Raw genomic sequence first — 15,492 nt, 5'->3', positions numbered from 1 at the left:
GGAAGTGAATCACCACATTATAAAAAGACAGTAAAAATGTGGCTCTAATGAACATCCGCATCACTATTGCCATCACCATGACCAAGCTCCCTTAAGAAGGAACCTAAATAAATAAGAGTTATTCTGAGGGCCATGGCTCCCAGGGCCCTGCAGCCTGAGCTGGGCCACATCCTCTGAAGTAGCTGGTGCTGATGGGAAGTTCAAGGTGAGGAGAGCCTGGGTCCCCATGCCTGGGAACTGGACTGGTCTTCCCTGGCTCGTTTCTTACCTACATGTGCTGTTATGTTGCTCCACCAACCACCCAGCTCCAGGGTGGGCCTTGCCTCATCTGTTTGGTGGCTCTTTAACCTTTGAGTCAGCTGACCCCACCATGCTCCAAAGGGACCATTCTATAGCCAGGGCTTGGGGAACCCCAACCCCTCTCCAGCATGAGCCTTTCCTCATCCAGTGTAGCTTATGCAGTGCAGGCAGGGGAATGGATCAGGTGGCCTCAGAACCCCGAAGGATCCTTGAGAAGCAGGATGCAAACATCCCCAAGAGCTGGCCGCTCAAGAGACCCATAGGATCTATGTTGACATCCACCCTTCTCAGGGTACAGCAGGTGTATCTGATCACCACAGTCCAGGAGCATTGTCTCGAAGGGGTGGTTCTACGACCAATTAACTTCCACCACCACCTGCCTCCAGTTTTTTGCAATGGATGCTCCATATTGCATGGATGGGACTGCCTAATTCATCAACAGCAACAAGCATTTCCAGCACATTCCTGGCAAGTCCTGCTCTGCTGGGCCCAAGGCAGGGTGAGAAGGGGAGGAAGGAAAAAGGGACCCTGACTTAGTTCTAGGCTTAGAGTCTAGTGAGGAGCACGAGGCGCCTGTATTAAAAGGCAAAGGACCATGCAGGCAGTTTAAATTTGTATTGGATTTGGTCAGAGGCTCTGACCTCTCTGGGCTTTCCCTAACTTCCAGGCTGCCCTGTTCCATGGAGCCTGGTGTCTCCTCGTTCTTGGGAGCCTTCCCTTTCCACCCATAGCCAGTCCTGTCCTAGAATTAATTACCACTGCTAGGGACCCATCACCAGCCCTGTCCTGGGGTCCCTGCCACTGCTCTTTGTCCTACCCTTGCTCCTTCCTTGCACAGGTGCCTTCAGGCTGTACTATCTCTCCCACAGCCTGCAAGAAGACAGCCAATGGGAAAGTCTGGGTCCTTCCAGGGGACTGGGAGGAAGTAGCAATTGGTCACTTTCCTCATGCCTGAATCCACTGAACACCAGCATCCTCTGAGTTCCCTTTGCCGTGTCTGCCTATAGGGGGACTGGCCCTCATCGCCCCAGCCAGCTAGCCAGGCCCTAATGCCCAATCTGGGGGACCACTGTCACTCAGCCTGTTCAGACTGGGCTCTCAGTCATCCCAGCTTGAATCCTAGTAAACACCTGTCTTTGGCCTGGAGTTCTGAAACTGTGTTCTCCTTCCATGACCCTCACCACCCCCTGGAACACACACAGTGTGATCTCCTTAGACCCCCAACATTTGGGCTGGAACATTGAAGGGCCTCAGCCACATTTTCTTGATGTGCCTCTGGAAGACTTGCTGCCTCCCCGAGACCTAGTTTTGTCCCTCCGTGCCTCTTCCAGCATGCCCTTACTCTGTCCACTGGTTTTCTGCATCCTAGCTCTGGCCCCCTATTCTGCTCCCAGAACCACATGTCATCACACATTGGCCAGAGCACATTCTTGAGCCCTCACTGTAGAGCCGCTTCCAGGTGGAATGGCTGAATCCCAGCCTTTGACGTGGTTGCAGCTGGACGACCCAGGCCTTGAGCCCTGGGCTGGGGCCAGGAGGGGTAGAGGTTACCTCCATCTTTCTAACAGTGACCCTTGGTTATAGGAATGGCTGAAGGCTCCCAAATCTACATCCTCTCTTTTCTGCACAAATGGGCCTGGCAGCTGCACCTCTGAGCCGACTGCAGTTAATGGTTAATTGCCAGAAAATAATTCACCCTGAGGCCGTTGCCACTGAAAAAGCTGGCTTCACTTTTCCTGTTTGGCAGGTGGTTCTGAGCTCCCTGACCCTCCCTCCGGCTTCCTCTGTAATCCTCTCACACACACAGCAGCTGGGAGCCTCGGGCTGGGCTCTCCTCCCTGCAGCTTAACCTTGGCAGCGTCTTGGGTTTTCTTTGGCTGTTGCTGCACTGTTCTGAGAATAGGCTAGTACCTCCCTCTCATCCCAACCTGCCTGGACTGCCTTGACTGGATGTGGCGTGGCAGGAAGCTTCACAAACCCCGACTATCTCTAATTACGCAGAATGGCTGGAGACACAGATGAGGAATGCTTCAGTGAAGCTCCCTTCTTTGTGGTAGAATCAATCCAATGGAGAAATTTTGAAATTCCAGTTTTATAAAGTTCTTCAAACTTACCTCAAAGATGGCACCAGCTGATGCTGAGCTGCCCTGTCTCTTATGCACCAGTGAATCTGCCCCAAAATCTCTATCTGGGGCTCAGCTTGCCCCAGGCAATGTAAGTCCAGCCCTCAATTTCTGGCAGGGCATGGTGGCTCATGCCTGTTATCCCAGCACTCTGGGAGGCCAAACTGGGAGGATTGCTTGAGGCCAGGAGTTTGTGACAAGCCTGGGAAATATGGTGAGACACCATCTCTACAAATAAATAAATACATAAATTTAATTAGCCAGGCATGGTGGTATGCACCTGTAGTCCCAACTACTTAGGAGGCTGAGGTGGGAGGATCACTTGAACCCATGAGTTTGAGGCTGCAGTGAGCCATGATTGTACCACTGTACTCCAGCCAGGGTGGCAAAGCAAGACCCTATCTCAAAAAAATAAAAAGGACTCAATTTCTAATTACTCACCTTAATGTCACAGTGAAATATTTCTGCATATTTCCTGCAAGGCCTTGTATTAAAAAAACAAAACAAACAAACAAAAAGAAAACATTGATTTGGTTCAGAGAGTGCTATGCTTCACTTTGGAGCTATAGTTTTAGAAAATATCCAGTTTTGCTTCTAGTTTAAACTGTTACATTAAAGAATTAATTGGAAATAAAATCACTTTGCTATATGGGGAAAGATGAATGTTTGGATCCCGTTCTATGCTGAACACACTGCTCTCGTTTGGCATATTTTGAAATGGGATCGTTCTTATTGAGGGCTCTGGGGCAGATGCTACAGGAGCTTTCTTTGGAATTCTCGTTACCTGTTTCCATTAGACCATAGCTGGTCACTTTTGGAAGGACTGGCAGCCCTGGATCTGCAGGGGCAGACCAGTCACAGAAACCAGAGTGGAGCTGGAGGTCAGTGGGGTAGGTTCAGGTCATACCAAGGGCACAGGGACCACGAAGGCAGAACCAGGTAAAGATCAGAGCCAGGAGGGCAAGCAGGGATCAGCGTGTACACAGTCCCAGGGAGCGAGACAAGCAGGGAGGCCCCAGAGTCAGGGAGCCTCAGAAACAAGGATGCTAACAGTGAGCCCATGGCTCAGAAACCTCTGGCTCAGGGAGGGCTTCGTGGAGGCTGTGCCTGAGCTGAGAGTGTTGGTGGCTGAGCAGCCAATAAATAGAACACAGATGGGGTCGGGGCAGGGAATTCTGGGCAGGAGGAACAGCGAGAGCAAAAGGCGCAGAGGCTGGAGGCTTCACTGTGTACGGCTCTGTGTGCACGCACAGGAGTGTTTCTCAGGTTTTTACAACAGTGACTAGCTTCTGAGATGAGAGCGGGCTGGGTTGAATAAAGTGAAGGGTGGAGGGGGCAGAGACAGGCATTAGAATCCATGGCCATGAACCCAGGATGAGCCAAGGGGTTGAGGAGCAGGTGAAAGCTGCTCTTGTGCCATTCTTGGCAAAAGGGAAGACCAGCTGCCCGGGGCAGGGCAGGGGACCTGGATTATCTCTTGCCTGCCCCACTGGTGCAGGGAGGGCTTCCCTGGGCTTCCCTCTATTCTATCCATCTTCACCTACTCATTCCTCACCTCTCCTGACACTCTGTCCCTTGTGGAGCACTGACACCCCTGTGTTCACCTGAACCATACCTGCCCTAAAGTGCTGAATCCACCCTAAGTGAGCCCAGGGAGCTCATCCGTCCATCCCTCCCCCATTTAGTGGGGACAGTACCATGCAGCAGGTCAGAGCACAGGTTCTGCAGCTGGAACTCCTGGGTTCTGTTCCTCACTCACCATGTACTTGCTCAGTGACCTCCAGCAAGCTACTTAGCGTCTCCAAGCTCCTGTCCTCATCTGTGAAGTGAGGCTGATGCTCGTGCCCACGTGGCAATGTGATGAGCAGTGCTTAGTGCTCATCTCCAAGGGTGGACAGGAGATGCCATGCAATGTGCTTATAAGGGGGGGCTGGCACCTGGGAGAGCTTGTACATGTGGGCTGTTACTGTTACATGTGGTAACCATGTGCCAGGCTAGGCTTGGTGCTCCAGGGCTGTGCAGATGAGTAAGGCACTGCCTCTGCCAAGGAAGGGTTATTTTTTTTCTTTTGCTGGAAGGGATGCCTGTCTATTGCTCCCACTACAGAAAACCTGCCTGCCCTCTGCTCCTCTACTAAGTTTTGAGAAGCAAGGCCAGCCTGCCCTGAGTTGGGGTATTGCCTCCTAAGCCATGGGCCAGTGCTTCTGGGGGCTCCCTGCAGAGAATTCTGGGCTTTATTGGTGGAGCGGGGGCCCTCCCTGGCCCAGTGAGCTAGGAAAAGCAGGACGCCATGAGGTCCAGTGAATTCTAACTACATGGAAATACGGGCTGAGAATTTCTTATTACTGACTTTTGTATAATAATTCAAAAAGCAATACCAAACCCAACTTAAAGAAGGCTAAAGGTGTTTCCAGAACCTTCTTGATGCTTCCTAGAGTCAACCCCTAACACAAACCTTATGGCGTCACACCCCTCCCCAGCTCACTGAGGCAAATGGAGGAATCCATGGCTGCTTCAGAAAACAGATGATCCCCAAGGAAACATTGAGAGCGCTTGGGTTGTACCTGGCCTCATGGAATTCCCTTGTGGAATTCCAGCCCCCGGGGTCCCATGGGGATGTGAGCTGAAGCAATATGGGCGTCCCTGATCCTTTTGTCAAGGCGAGCAGCCTCCTACCGCAGAGGCGCCCTCCCAGGCGGGTGCAGTGCTGCACATGCTTCTGTCCCTGTTCCGTTTCCAGCTCCTTGGGAGCTAGGTAACATTCCTTGGATCTTATTTTTCTAGCTCCCACAGTGCATAGGGACACATAAGCGAATCAAGTCCGAGCATCAGCCTGAGAACCTGAAGGTAAATGTGTGACCCAGGGTTTTGCCACCTCGGCACTGCTGGCATTTTGGGCCAGATAATTTTTCACTGTGGGAGACTGCCCTGCACCCAGTGGGATGCTTAGTGTCTGGGCCTCGATCCTCTAGATACTCCTTTTGCCAAATACCCACTGGGTGCAAAATTGTGCCAGGTTGAGAACCACTGGTGTAAATTTAACTAAGGTAACTGTGCTATGCTACTCTCAGATCAGAAAAAGATTAAGCTACTGCCCCCAGCATGGGGCTGGTATGCTCCAGCCAGTTTCTGCTGTCTCAGAGGTATACTTTATTAGAAAGTGCACTCCTGCATCTTAATCGGGGGATGTCTGCTAAGTGTGTGTCTAGACCTAGCACCATACCAGGCACTGGAGGAGCCAGAAGCAACCTCAGATGTGGTCCGTGTTTCTCCGAAGCTCACAGCCATTCTAGGGGACAGAGTGGTAACACCTGAAGCCAAAGCAGTGCTGCAGAGCAACGGGTAAGGCTGTGTCACTCATCCAGTGAGGACCTACACTGAGGAACCACATGGCAGGCAGGGGAGGGACACAGAGGTGAAGCCCAGTCCAGCTGAGGAGAGACAGGCAAAGCAGAGAGTGCAGGTGTCAGGAGACAGCAGATGACGCGCTGCAGGCATTCAGAGGGCGGGGAGTGGCAGTTGCTCCCGCCCAAGGATGGCCTGGTGGAGCCATGACTGAGCCGAGCCAGGTGTGGAAGGAGAGGTAGGCGCCAGCATTCGGCAGGGGGACAGGCAGGGCAAAGGCCCGAAGGCTGGACACTTGGCCTGTGTGCAGCAACACCAGGAACACTTTTCAGCTTTGCACACAGAGCCAGTGTGTGCCGCAGGGGCCCTGAGATGATCCCGCCGGACCCAGGGAGTGAGGAAAGGCTGGGTAAGGTGCAGGGTGGAGGGGCAGAGGTGACAGGTCTGTCAGAGCCCATGACCTCACCCGGCTGAAGCCCTAGCTGATGAGGGACCCTTTGCCTGCTCCTGGGCCTGGTGGACCACACACCTGGTGGGTCACACCTGCAGCCTCTTTGCTATGGAAGCTGCTGCCTGGAGCCAGTGCCTGTGCCCACCAGCACCTGGCCTCAGTCCCCTTGAAACCCCAGGCCAGGCCTTCACTCCCCTCCCAGGCATCTTTACACACTGGAGCTTGAGGAGGCTGTCCCCACACACCACTGCCCCTGCCAAGCGCTCTCCCCTCCTCCTGGAGGAGGTCACTCCAGCAGGTCAGATAGCCTGTTTGATGCCTCTGAACCAGCCTGTGCAGGGGTAGGATGTACTAATTTAGCCAGCCACTAAACCAAGGGGTGAGGTTCGGTATCTCTACCTCCCCATCCTCCCTGTTCGCCACCTTGTCTTCAATAGGAACTGGGGCAGTGGCTTCTCCTGAGAAGCGGCATGACACTGCCAGCTATCCAGGAGTATCCTGTGGGTGTGACTCACAGCCCACAGTGGCGATGGGGAGAAGGAAGGTGGAAAGATGCCAGCATGTGGCTCTCCTAGCTGCCAGCAGCCTGGGTGCTCCTGTCAGTTAGGGACCCTCCATCACCTCTTCCTCCCAGGTCCCAGAGGTCTCTGGGAGCGACTGGCATCAGTGCCTTCAGGTCCTGTGCAGCGGGAGGGAGCCGGCCTCAGCACCATAGCTGGAGATGGTGGAGGGAAGTTTGGAGCAGGCAGGAAGGGCACGCATGTCAGAGGGGAGCCGCAGGACCCTGCAGCGTACGGCAGGGGAGAGCCCCTGAGTCAAGGAGGCTCAGAAACAAGGATGCTTCACCCTGGGTAGGGTGAAGGTGAATGTGTAGCCATGCTCTGTCTGATGGACTGGGCGGCTCCCTGGGGGACCACACTCTGGCATGGCCTGGCTGCGCCTGCCACTGGCTGACAAGGACCGCACCCCTCATGCTGTGGGACCTGGAGCTCTGGGAGGGCAGGAGGGAGGTCAGATCACTGGAAAGTACATTTCCCCTCTCATTGGGTCCTTGTTGGCCCTAAAGTTTGCGTCCTACACGAGGGGACCAAAGAAGGCTGAAATCCGGCCCATGCAACTCTTCCTGAGCCACGTTTTTTTAATTTGCACCAAAGTACTAGCAGCCATCCAGCTAGAGCCAGCATGTGGTGGAGCCTGAACCCAACCCAAGTTCACTGACTTTCCCCCAGCCTTCCTCAGTGTTTGGGCCCTACTTCTCAGAGGCTCCTCAAGCAGGAGGACCAGCCACAGACCCTCTCTTCAGCCTCCTGCCGCAGCTTACCCTGTATCCCACTCAGTACGACATGTAGACCCAGGCCTGGGCCTGAGGCCCTCTTCATCCACACTCCTCCCCAGGGAGTGGAAAGTCCATAGGGTGGAGGGAATGTGTCCTTGTGGAATCTGCAACTCCCTCCCACCACTTTCTGACCTCCTCCTAGGGACCCAGGAGTGTGAATCCTCTGTCCAGACAACCTGCACGCAGCGTCTGCAAGCATGTCCTGAGGCTGACTAGACCCCTGGCATGTGTGCCTCTAGCCTGCACCACACCCAGTCCTCTCCACACCCCCTGCCAAGGGGCATCTGACCCTGGGGGAGGGGCAGACAGAGCTGGAGGTTGTTCCTGGTGCAGCGAAGAGCCTGGGGTAGGAAAGGAAGGGGCAGGGACCTTGCATTTGTGCTCTTGGCCTCAGGCCCCACAAATGATGGGGCTAGGCCTGACACTGTTATTCTGAAACTGGAAACTCTCCCTGTGTCCCTGATACTGGGAGACTATAGGACACAGTAAAATTGCAATGAGGAGGTGGGTAACACACTTCATTTGAAAGGAAGCCCTGCTCTTGGACCACAGTTCTTTCCCTGTGAAAAGAAACGGCCCCTCTGCTATATTCCTTAATCCCTGCCCATGCCAGGCTCCCTGCTGAGTGGTATAGGAGATGGCTGGGCGAGTCCCATGGGTCCATGGATTAGCATTGCCTCTGAAATGCCCTGTCTGTCCTGGGCATCCCCCACCACCACCCACCACCATATACCTCCTGCTCACACTCCTTTCCCTGCTGGGTGAAGCCTAGTCTCAGTCTCACCCACAGGCTGGGCCTTCCCTAGAATCCAGCCATCCCAGTGACCATGGGCAGCTGCCCTGCTGTGGCCAGGTGGGTGGGGAGTGCCTGGGGGCAGCCTGGGTGGGAGGTGCTCTTGAGTCAGGCTGAGCTTCCCCACAGTGGGGCCAGTTTTGAGCAATAGTGTTCCCCTCTCTCCCCCTCTCTCCCCCTCTCTCTCCCCCTCTCTCCCCCCTCTCTCCCCCTCCCCCTCTCTCCCCCTCCCCCTCTCTCCCCCTCTCCCCCCTCTCTGCCCCTCTCTCCCCCTCCCCCTCTCTCCCCCTCTCTGCCCCTCTCTCCCCCTCTCTCCCCCTCCCCCTCTCTCCCCCACTCTCCCCCTCTCTCTCCCCCTCTCTCCCCCTCTCTCCCTCTCTCTCCCTCTCTCTTCTCCTCTCTTCTCTTCCCTTGTCCCTGCCTGGGAGCTCCATGGCTGCCTGTAGCCAGCTTCATCCCCCTCTCCCTGCTCCTCCAGGGTTGGGAGAGAGGGAGGCCCAACATGCCTTCTAGGCCTGTTGGCTCCTGCAAGCAGAATTGGTCGAGCAGGGTCTCAGGAGCTCCCCCTGACTGTGCAAGCCAGGTGGGAGTGAGAAGGAAGCAGCACCCATGTCCTTCTACAGGTCACACTGAGTGCAGGGCCGGGATGCCAGCAGCAGCGGCAGGCCTGTGAGGTGGGAAGAGCAGTGGTGAGGGGAATGAGAACCCCTGCAGGGCCATGAAGAACAGGAAATGGGCATCAGGGCTGAAAGACAGCGCAGGAATCGCCTTCCCCTGGATCTCTGATTTGGTTTTTCCTGAGCCTTGGTTGTCGCAGTCCACCCTGGTCCCTGCACTCCAGCTACAAGGGTACTGTCCACTCCCTGAACACAAATGCCCCATGGCTTTTCACTTGTTCTCCCCTCTTTCTGGAATGTGCTTCCCTCCTTCACTTAGCAAATGCCTATTCAGTCCTTAAAGATGTTACTTAGGTGTCACCACCTCCAGGAAGCCTTCTCAGACTGCCCACCCTACCAGGAGCCTCCCACCATTTCTAGAGCTTACCCCATAGTTACATTTATAACACAGCATTGCAGTCACTCGTCTGTCTTCCCACCATCAATAACTTTGAGAGCAATAGTTGTCTTACGCTACCTGGCATCTGGCATATAGCAGGTATTTAATACATATTGGATGGGTAGATGCATTACTGAATTGTCAGCAGACCAAGGAGGGAAGGAGTAAGTGGGGAACTTGGTACTGGCAGCCAGTGAGACTGGTATATCCAGGAGGAAGATAGTCTGGATGATAGGGGTCCCAGCAGGTATCTCTACCACCCCCACCACTGTGGGGAAATGTTTGTCATATCAGCATCCTGATCCCAGTGGTGACCGTCCTCTCTCCTTGCTCCTAGTATTTCTGCCTGTTGCTCGTCATCTTCCTGGTTGAGCTGGTGGCGGGAGTCCTGGCCCATGTGTACTACCAGAGGGTGAGTGACGTTTCCTCCTCCTGCATCCTCTGTCAGTGCCCTGAAGAAGCAATGTGGGTAGGGAGGTTTGCATTGTGATGAGGGAAGCTGAGGCGGGTGCAGGGGTGGTCCTATTTCCCAGGCCCTGGCAATCCCCCTACACATCTGCATCCCAGCTGCTGGTCCTGGCTCCAGCAATTCTGTGCTGCAGGTGTGGATGCTGATGTCTTCCATGTGGGAGCTGGGGACGGGGGTTTCCCGTGGGACATTGGGTCATCCCTCTCCCCCTCCAAGGATGGTCTAGAGGATGAATCCATCTGTCAGAGACATCCAAGAAAAAAGGCCTGGGCCAGGGTCACATGCCAGACCCTGAAACAGAATCAGGCCTTGCCTGCCTGGATTGAAAAAGGATGGAGTGAGTGTCAGAGTCAGTCCTATCCACTCCCACCCTTGAGCCCGCTGAATCGGGAATTTGAGGTCATGACCAAGGTAATGTTTGGTTGGTAGAGACAGTATGACCCTGCTGGTTGTTTCAAGCCAGTGCTGACATGATGCCCAGAGGGTAACAATTATAAATACTTTCAGTATCACCTCATGATCACAGTTAAGATCAACAGACATTTCAAAGCACCCTGTGTCTGGCCTCACCACCGCCTCCCACCAGCTTCTGGATGTGACCCTTTACCTGAGCTGTCTCCCCAGCCTCTCTCAGCTCTGCCCATCACACCTCTGCCCTAAGTGGGGGCCCAGTTTTTGTATCTTCCTCTCCACAGCTGTCTTCTGCACGTCTCTGGCTGATGGTCCCTTACACTGCTGAGAAACCTCTGCATCACACTATCCACAGTCCACAGTGTTCTAGAATTAGCTGGGGGGTGGGGGGGGTGACTAGGCCTGGTGCCAGGGCGGGGATGGGGCTGGTCCTGCTGATGGCACCTTCCCTCTCACCCTCCTCAGCTGAGTGATGAACTGAAGCAGCACTTGAACCAGACTCTGGCTGAGAACTACGGGCAGCCTGGAGCCACGCAGATCACCGCCTCAGTAGACCGGCTCCAGCAGGATGTAAGCCATGCCCCATAGGGCCTTGAAGGCCAAGCCCACATGGGTTCAAACCGTAACTGTTCTTTCCTGTCTGGGTGAGCCTAGGCAAGTTACTTACCCTCTCTGAGCTTCAGATGTCACATCCTTAAAATGAAGCCTCTTTAGGGCATATGAGCATTAAACATGGTCACATCTGTAGATGTCCCCACTGCCATGAAAAGTACCTGCTGAAGCCTGGTTCCTCTCCTATTCCAACCACCTCCTCCAGGCCCCACCCCTGCTGCCTTCCCATTCTGGAGCCTCTGTGGCCAGGAAGCCGGCTGTGCCAGGAGAACTCCATCTTCTGCCAGGATCCAGCCCAGGAAGCTCCTCTCCAGGCTGCTTCTATCCACGGGGCTGCCTTCCTCCTTCCCCAGGGAGCTGGCTACTGCGGCTCCGTAAGAGTGAGCTGTAACGAGCAGAGATATTTCAGTTAAGCTGCCACAAGAACCCTCCAGTGTGAGCCATCAGACAGAATGCTGGGGGACAGAAAGGTTTTCTCCTTTCCAAGAGGAGACGCAGCAAATCCCTCCAGGGACACCCACTGGCCTGACCAGACATAAAGGACGGGCAAATGGACCTCAGCGCTGTCCTGTCCAATATGGCAGCCACCACCCACATGTGGCTATTTCCAGCTCAATTAAATACAACATTCAATTCCTTAGTCACACCAACTGCATTTCTAGTGCTCATTAGCCCATGTGTCTAGTGAGCTCCGATCAGACAGCACAGATGTAGGACGCTGCCTTCATTGCAGAAAGTTCTCCTGGACAACACTGCTCTAGGATCCGAATGTGTCCATGTCAGAAAATTCAAAGCAGTCCCACCTGCCCACTCTGGTCCCCTTTCTCTCTGCCACCCCACTCCCCACCCCCACCCCCTGGACCTGAGGCCTTGGTCTTGGCCCCGGGGAACATCAGGCAAGTAGAGGAAGTAGATGTGGGGAGCTCTGAGCCCCAAGGGTGTCATGGATCAACTGGAAGGCCCCTCCCCATCTCTCCAAGACTCGGGACCAGCTCCTACTGGGTGCTGCAGAGAGGAGTCTCTTCTCTGAAATAGTGGCCTGGGACATGCATGTACACACAAGTACACACCCACAGGCACACTCGCACCCCATGGGCTTAGCTCAGGACCAGGAGGAGGCAGCACACACTGCTGGCCAGCCTGTGCAAAACTAAGTGTGCACTGCACTCACTGGGCCTCACCTGTGAGGAACTGTGCTAGACAAAGAGGAATAGGACAGGATCCCTGCCCTCAGGGAAGCTGGACACACAGCAGGCAATGTGCAGGCAGTGCAAGGCTGGGCCACCTTCAGAAGAGGCAGGAGCCTCAGAAGAGAGAGCAGCCGAGGTAGGGAGGGCTTCATGGGGCAGAGGCAGAGTTTGCTTAAGTGAAGAGGGTGGAAGGTGGAAGCGGCAGGTCAGGGCCAGGGGCAGATAGGGAAAGGCACCGCTGAGAGCGAAGGCTGTGTCGCTGACAAAGACTTGCAGGGTGTCTGTGCGTGCGGACACGGCCCTCACACAAGCTGGGAACACTTAGAACCCCAGGCCACGTCTCAGGCAGGAGACTGAGCCCAAGAAAGCAGTGGCTGCAGAGCCAGGGCCAGTACCCAGGTCAGCATCCACCACCACGTGGATATAAATGACAGACACACACGAAGCTTTATTCACATAAGCGTGATGGTGGAAGCAGGTGTCTCTCCTTCACCACTGACTCAGCGCCGGGCTCTCTTCTAGGTGCTTTATGTGAATCACCTCTTTCAGTCCTCACAACAGCATGGCATGGAGGTACTTTCGTTGTCCGCATTTTACAAATGACAGCCATCAGGCGGCACCAGCACAGACAGGCAGAGTCACGCAGAATGTGCAGTTCCCACGTGACTCCTGCACGCTGTGCCAGTCCCTGCTCTGTGTGCTGTCATGCTCTCCTCAACTCCTGGGGCCCCTGTTCATCCCTGTGGATTGTCCCTGGCCCTGGACAGAGCCTCTGTGCCTCACACAAGCTTCTATCATCTACTACGCAACAGTGGATGCTAAGCTACCCAAGGGTAGGCCCCATGCCTTACTCAGGTTGCTTCACTCCAGGCACATAGTAGCTGCCTAGCAAACTCGTGTTAGCTGAACTAAACGTACCTCCCCCCCGAACTCCAGACACACACCAGCAACAGCCTCACAGCAGCCCTGTTCTCTGTCCTGTGTAGGAACTTTGAATCTCAGTGCCGTGACTGGGAAAGGCGAGAAGCAACCAGTGTCCGCTGTCTTGGAATCATGTTCTATCTGGGTGGGCGCTTTCCTGCCCTGGGGCGGTGCAGACAACCCCAGGTCTTAGCACTCATGACAGCCCCTCTGGTTGACACTGGTCTCCCAGTGCCATGGGCAGATCTAGGGCTCTGAGACTTCAAAGCCTGAATGGGGGCCTCGGAGCCTCTGGCCAGGCTAGATCCCTGTCCCCACATCCTGACCCCTGGATGACCAGGAAACTCCCCTGCCTTGTGGTTTTGTCCCCACCCTGGGCTCTGCCACCCAGTGGTCCACAGCCTCATTCTCTGGGGACCCACCTCGCAGACCCGGCCTGCGCCCAAGACACCTAGCATAGTCTCCTTCAAGGACTTGGGTGGCTAAAAAGCTGGGAAGCAGGTGTCCTGCAGGCAGTTCAGCACTGAGTCTGAGAAGGGCCCTGGAGCGACCAGCTCTCTTCTCAAAGCATGGGAAGGGAAAACACGTTATACACATACTAACTAACCGTGGTTCAGATAGACAAATAGGGGTTGGGTTAGTATTTGAATAATGTGTCCTGCAGCCTGGAACCCTACGCAGGCCTCTCACCTCCAGCCTCTGCCTCTGCCTCCAGTTCAAGTGCTGTGGAAGCAACAGCTCAGCCGACTGGCAGCACAGCACGTACATCCTGTCGCGGGAGGCCGAGGGCCGCCGGGTACCCGACAGCTGCTGCAAGACAGTGGTGACGCACTGCGGCCAGCGGGCCCACCCCTCCAACATCTATAAGGTGGAGGTGAGCACCCAAGCTCAAGCTGGGGGTGAGGAGAGGGCCCCGGCCTGGCCGTTCAGGAGCCCCAGAAAGGCTGGATCAGGCAAGTGGGTGTGGGAAAGCAGGACACATGTGCTCCTTGGCCACGAGCCCACAGTGCCTGGGGCTTTCCAGAGTCTCTACAAAGCCCTGGGACAAGCAGCTCATACCGGAGAGTCTAGGGCACCACGGCATGCCCCTGGGTCCACTCAAGTAGCCTGTGAGCAGTTCAAGGCTGGGTCCAGCCTGTGAGTCCTCTGGCCTGTCCTCAGCCTCTGCGGCAGTGACAGCCCGCCCTCCCTCCCTACCTGCGCCTGCTCCTGGGCCATGGCCGCGTCACCTGCCCTTCTCTTACAGGGAGGCTGCCTCACCAAGCTGGAGCAGTTCCTGGCCGACCACCTGCTGCTCATGGGGGCTGTGGGCATCGGAGTGGCCTGCCTGCAGGTGAGTTGCAGTATAGGGATGGGCAGGGGTGGAAGGGCTCTGAACCCCTCTCGCATTGACACAGGTCTTCAGTAACCACCTGGGCTGAAATAACTGACCCTTTGCACACCCGCACCCTACCCTGCTCTCTTCTTCTCTCCCCTTCCCTCTGCAACCAAGGCTGAATCCCACGGTCCGTATCTCCCCCAGAGAACATGAAGGAAAATAGCTGGGGGACAACATGAACTTGTCGGGAACAGGGACCTGGGAGGAGTGTGAGTGTGGGCTCAGGTATGTGCATGCACCCCATGTGTGTGCACGGAGGGGCGAGTGTGCAAGCCATCTGTGGTACGTGTGTCTGCATGCTTCTGGGTCCATGTGGTTGGGGTTGTATGCACGTATATGTGTTTAGGGGTGCTTGTGCATGTGTGTGTGAGTGTGCATGTATCTGCATTCATTCCTTTGTGTGTGCATGTGTGTTTGTGTGTGTATAGTCAGTCCTCCATGTCCATGGGTTCTGCATCCATGAATTCAACCAACTGTAGATCAAAAATATTCCAAAAAATGGATGATTGCATCTGTACTGAACAAACCTTGGCACCACTCCCTGAATAATGCAATATACCGACTATTTACATAGCATTTACACTGTATAAGGTAGTATAAGTAGTCTAGAGATGAGGTTCAGGTATTATATAGGGGAGAATGTGCATAGGTTATATGCAAATATTGCACCATTTTATATCAGGAATTGAGCATCCATGGATTTTGGTGTCCAGGGTGGTGACTGTGTGTGTGTGTGTGTGTGTGCGCGCGCGCGCGCGCGCGCGCCCTCATCCAGCTGTCTCTCTTAGGATGAGCAATGTTCTTGGCTCCCATTTCTCCCTGTACCCTCTCCCCTAGCTGCTACCCAGGAAGTCAGGGTGACTCTCTCAGGTTGCTCTAGTCAAGGGTCTGAAGGAGGGGAGCCAGGAAGGCCTCCTCAGCAGCAAGGGCCCCTGCAGTCTCCACCTCATGTACATGGCTGCTTCAGCTCAGCAGGAGCTGAGTGGGGGCTGTCCTTCTAGGAGTCCTGCTGTCCTGCGCAGCCCTTCCCACTCCCGTCTAGAGAAGGGGAGGAGCAGAGGCTTTGGTCTCAGAAGGCCCGAGTCCAGTCCTGGCTTTGCTCCTAGA

General features: G+C 55.0%; 1 protein-coding gene and 1 long non-coding RNA gene across 4 annotated transcripts in view; one reads left to right on the top strand and one right to left on the bottom strand.

Annotated features, from left to right (window-relative positions):
• The window catches only part of TSPAN11 (tetraspanin 11), a 71,392-nt gene that overhangs the window by 43,655 nt on the left and 12,245 nt on the right, over positions 1 to 15,492 (top strand). For 2 of the 3 annotated variants that reach the window (XM_033222505.1, XM_033222506.1), the window contains exons 4-7: positions 9,742 to 9,816; positions 10,750 to 10,854; positions 13,723 to 13,881; positions 14,254 to 14,340. In XM_033222505.1, the coding sequence (XP_033078396.1) occupies positions 9,742 to 9,816; positions 10,750 to 10,854; positions 13,723 to 13,881; positions 14,254 to 14,340 (426 nt within the window). Of the gene's footprint in view, positions 1 to 9,741; positions 9,817 to 10,749; positions 10,855 to 13,722; positions 13,882 to 14,253; positions 14,341 to 14,499; positions 14,793 to 15,492 lie in introns of those variants that run through there. The other variant, XM_033222507.1, reaches the window with a different exon arrangement.
• LOC117090325 overlaps positions 9,777 to 15,492 on the bottom strand; it is a 30,601-nt gene continuing 24,885 nt past the window's right edge. Inside the window, exons 3-4 of the long non-coding RNA XR_004439971.1 lie at positions 11,058 to 11,281; positions 9,777 to 9,856 (exon numbers count right to left, since the gene is read on the bottom strand). This is a non-coding gene — a long non-coding RNA (uncharacterized LOC117090325). The remainder of the gene's footprint in view (positions 9,857 to 11,057; positions 11,282 to 15,492) is intronic.

This window comes from Trachypithecus francoisi, unplaced genomic scaffold (genome assembly GCF_009764315.1).
Source record: "Trachypithecus francoisi isolate TF-2019V2 unplaced genomic scaffold, Tfra_2.0 Lachesis_group11, whole genome shotgun sequence".
Lineage (NCBI taxonomy): Eukaryota > Metazoa > Chordata > Mammalia > Primates > Cercopithecidae > Trachypithecus > Trachypithecus francoisi.
Note: the sequence above shows the minus strand (reverse complement) of the source record. Positions and strands in the feature narration are given on the sequence as shown.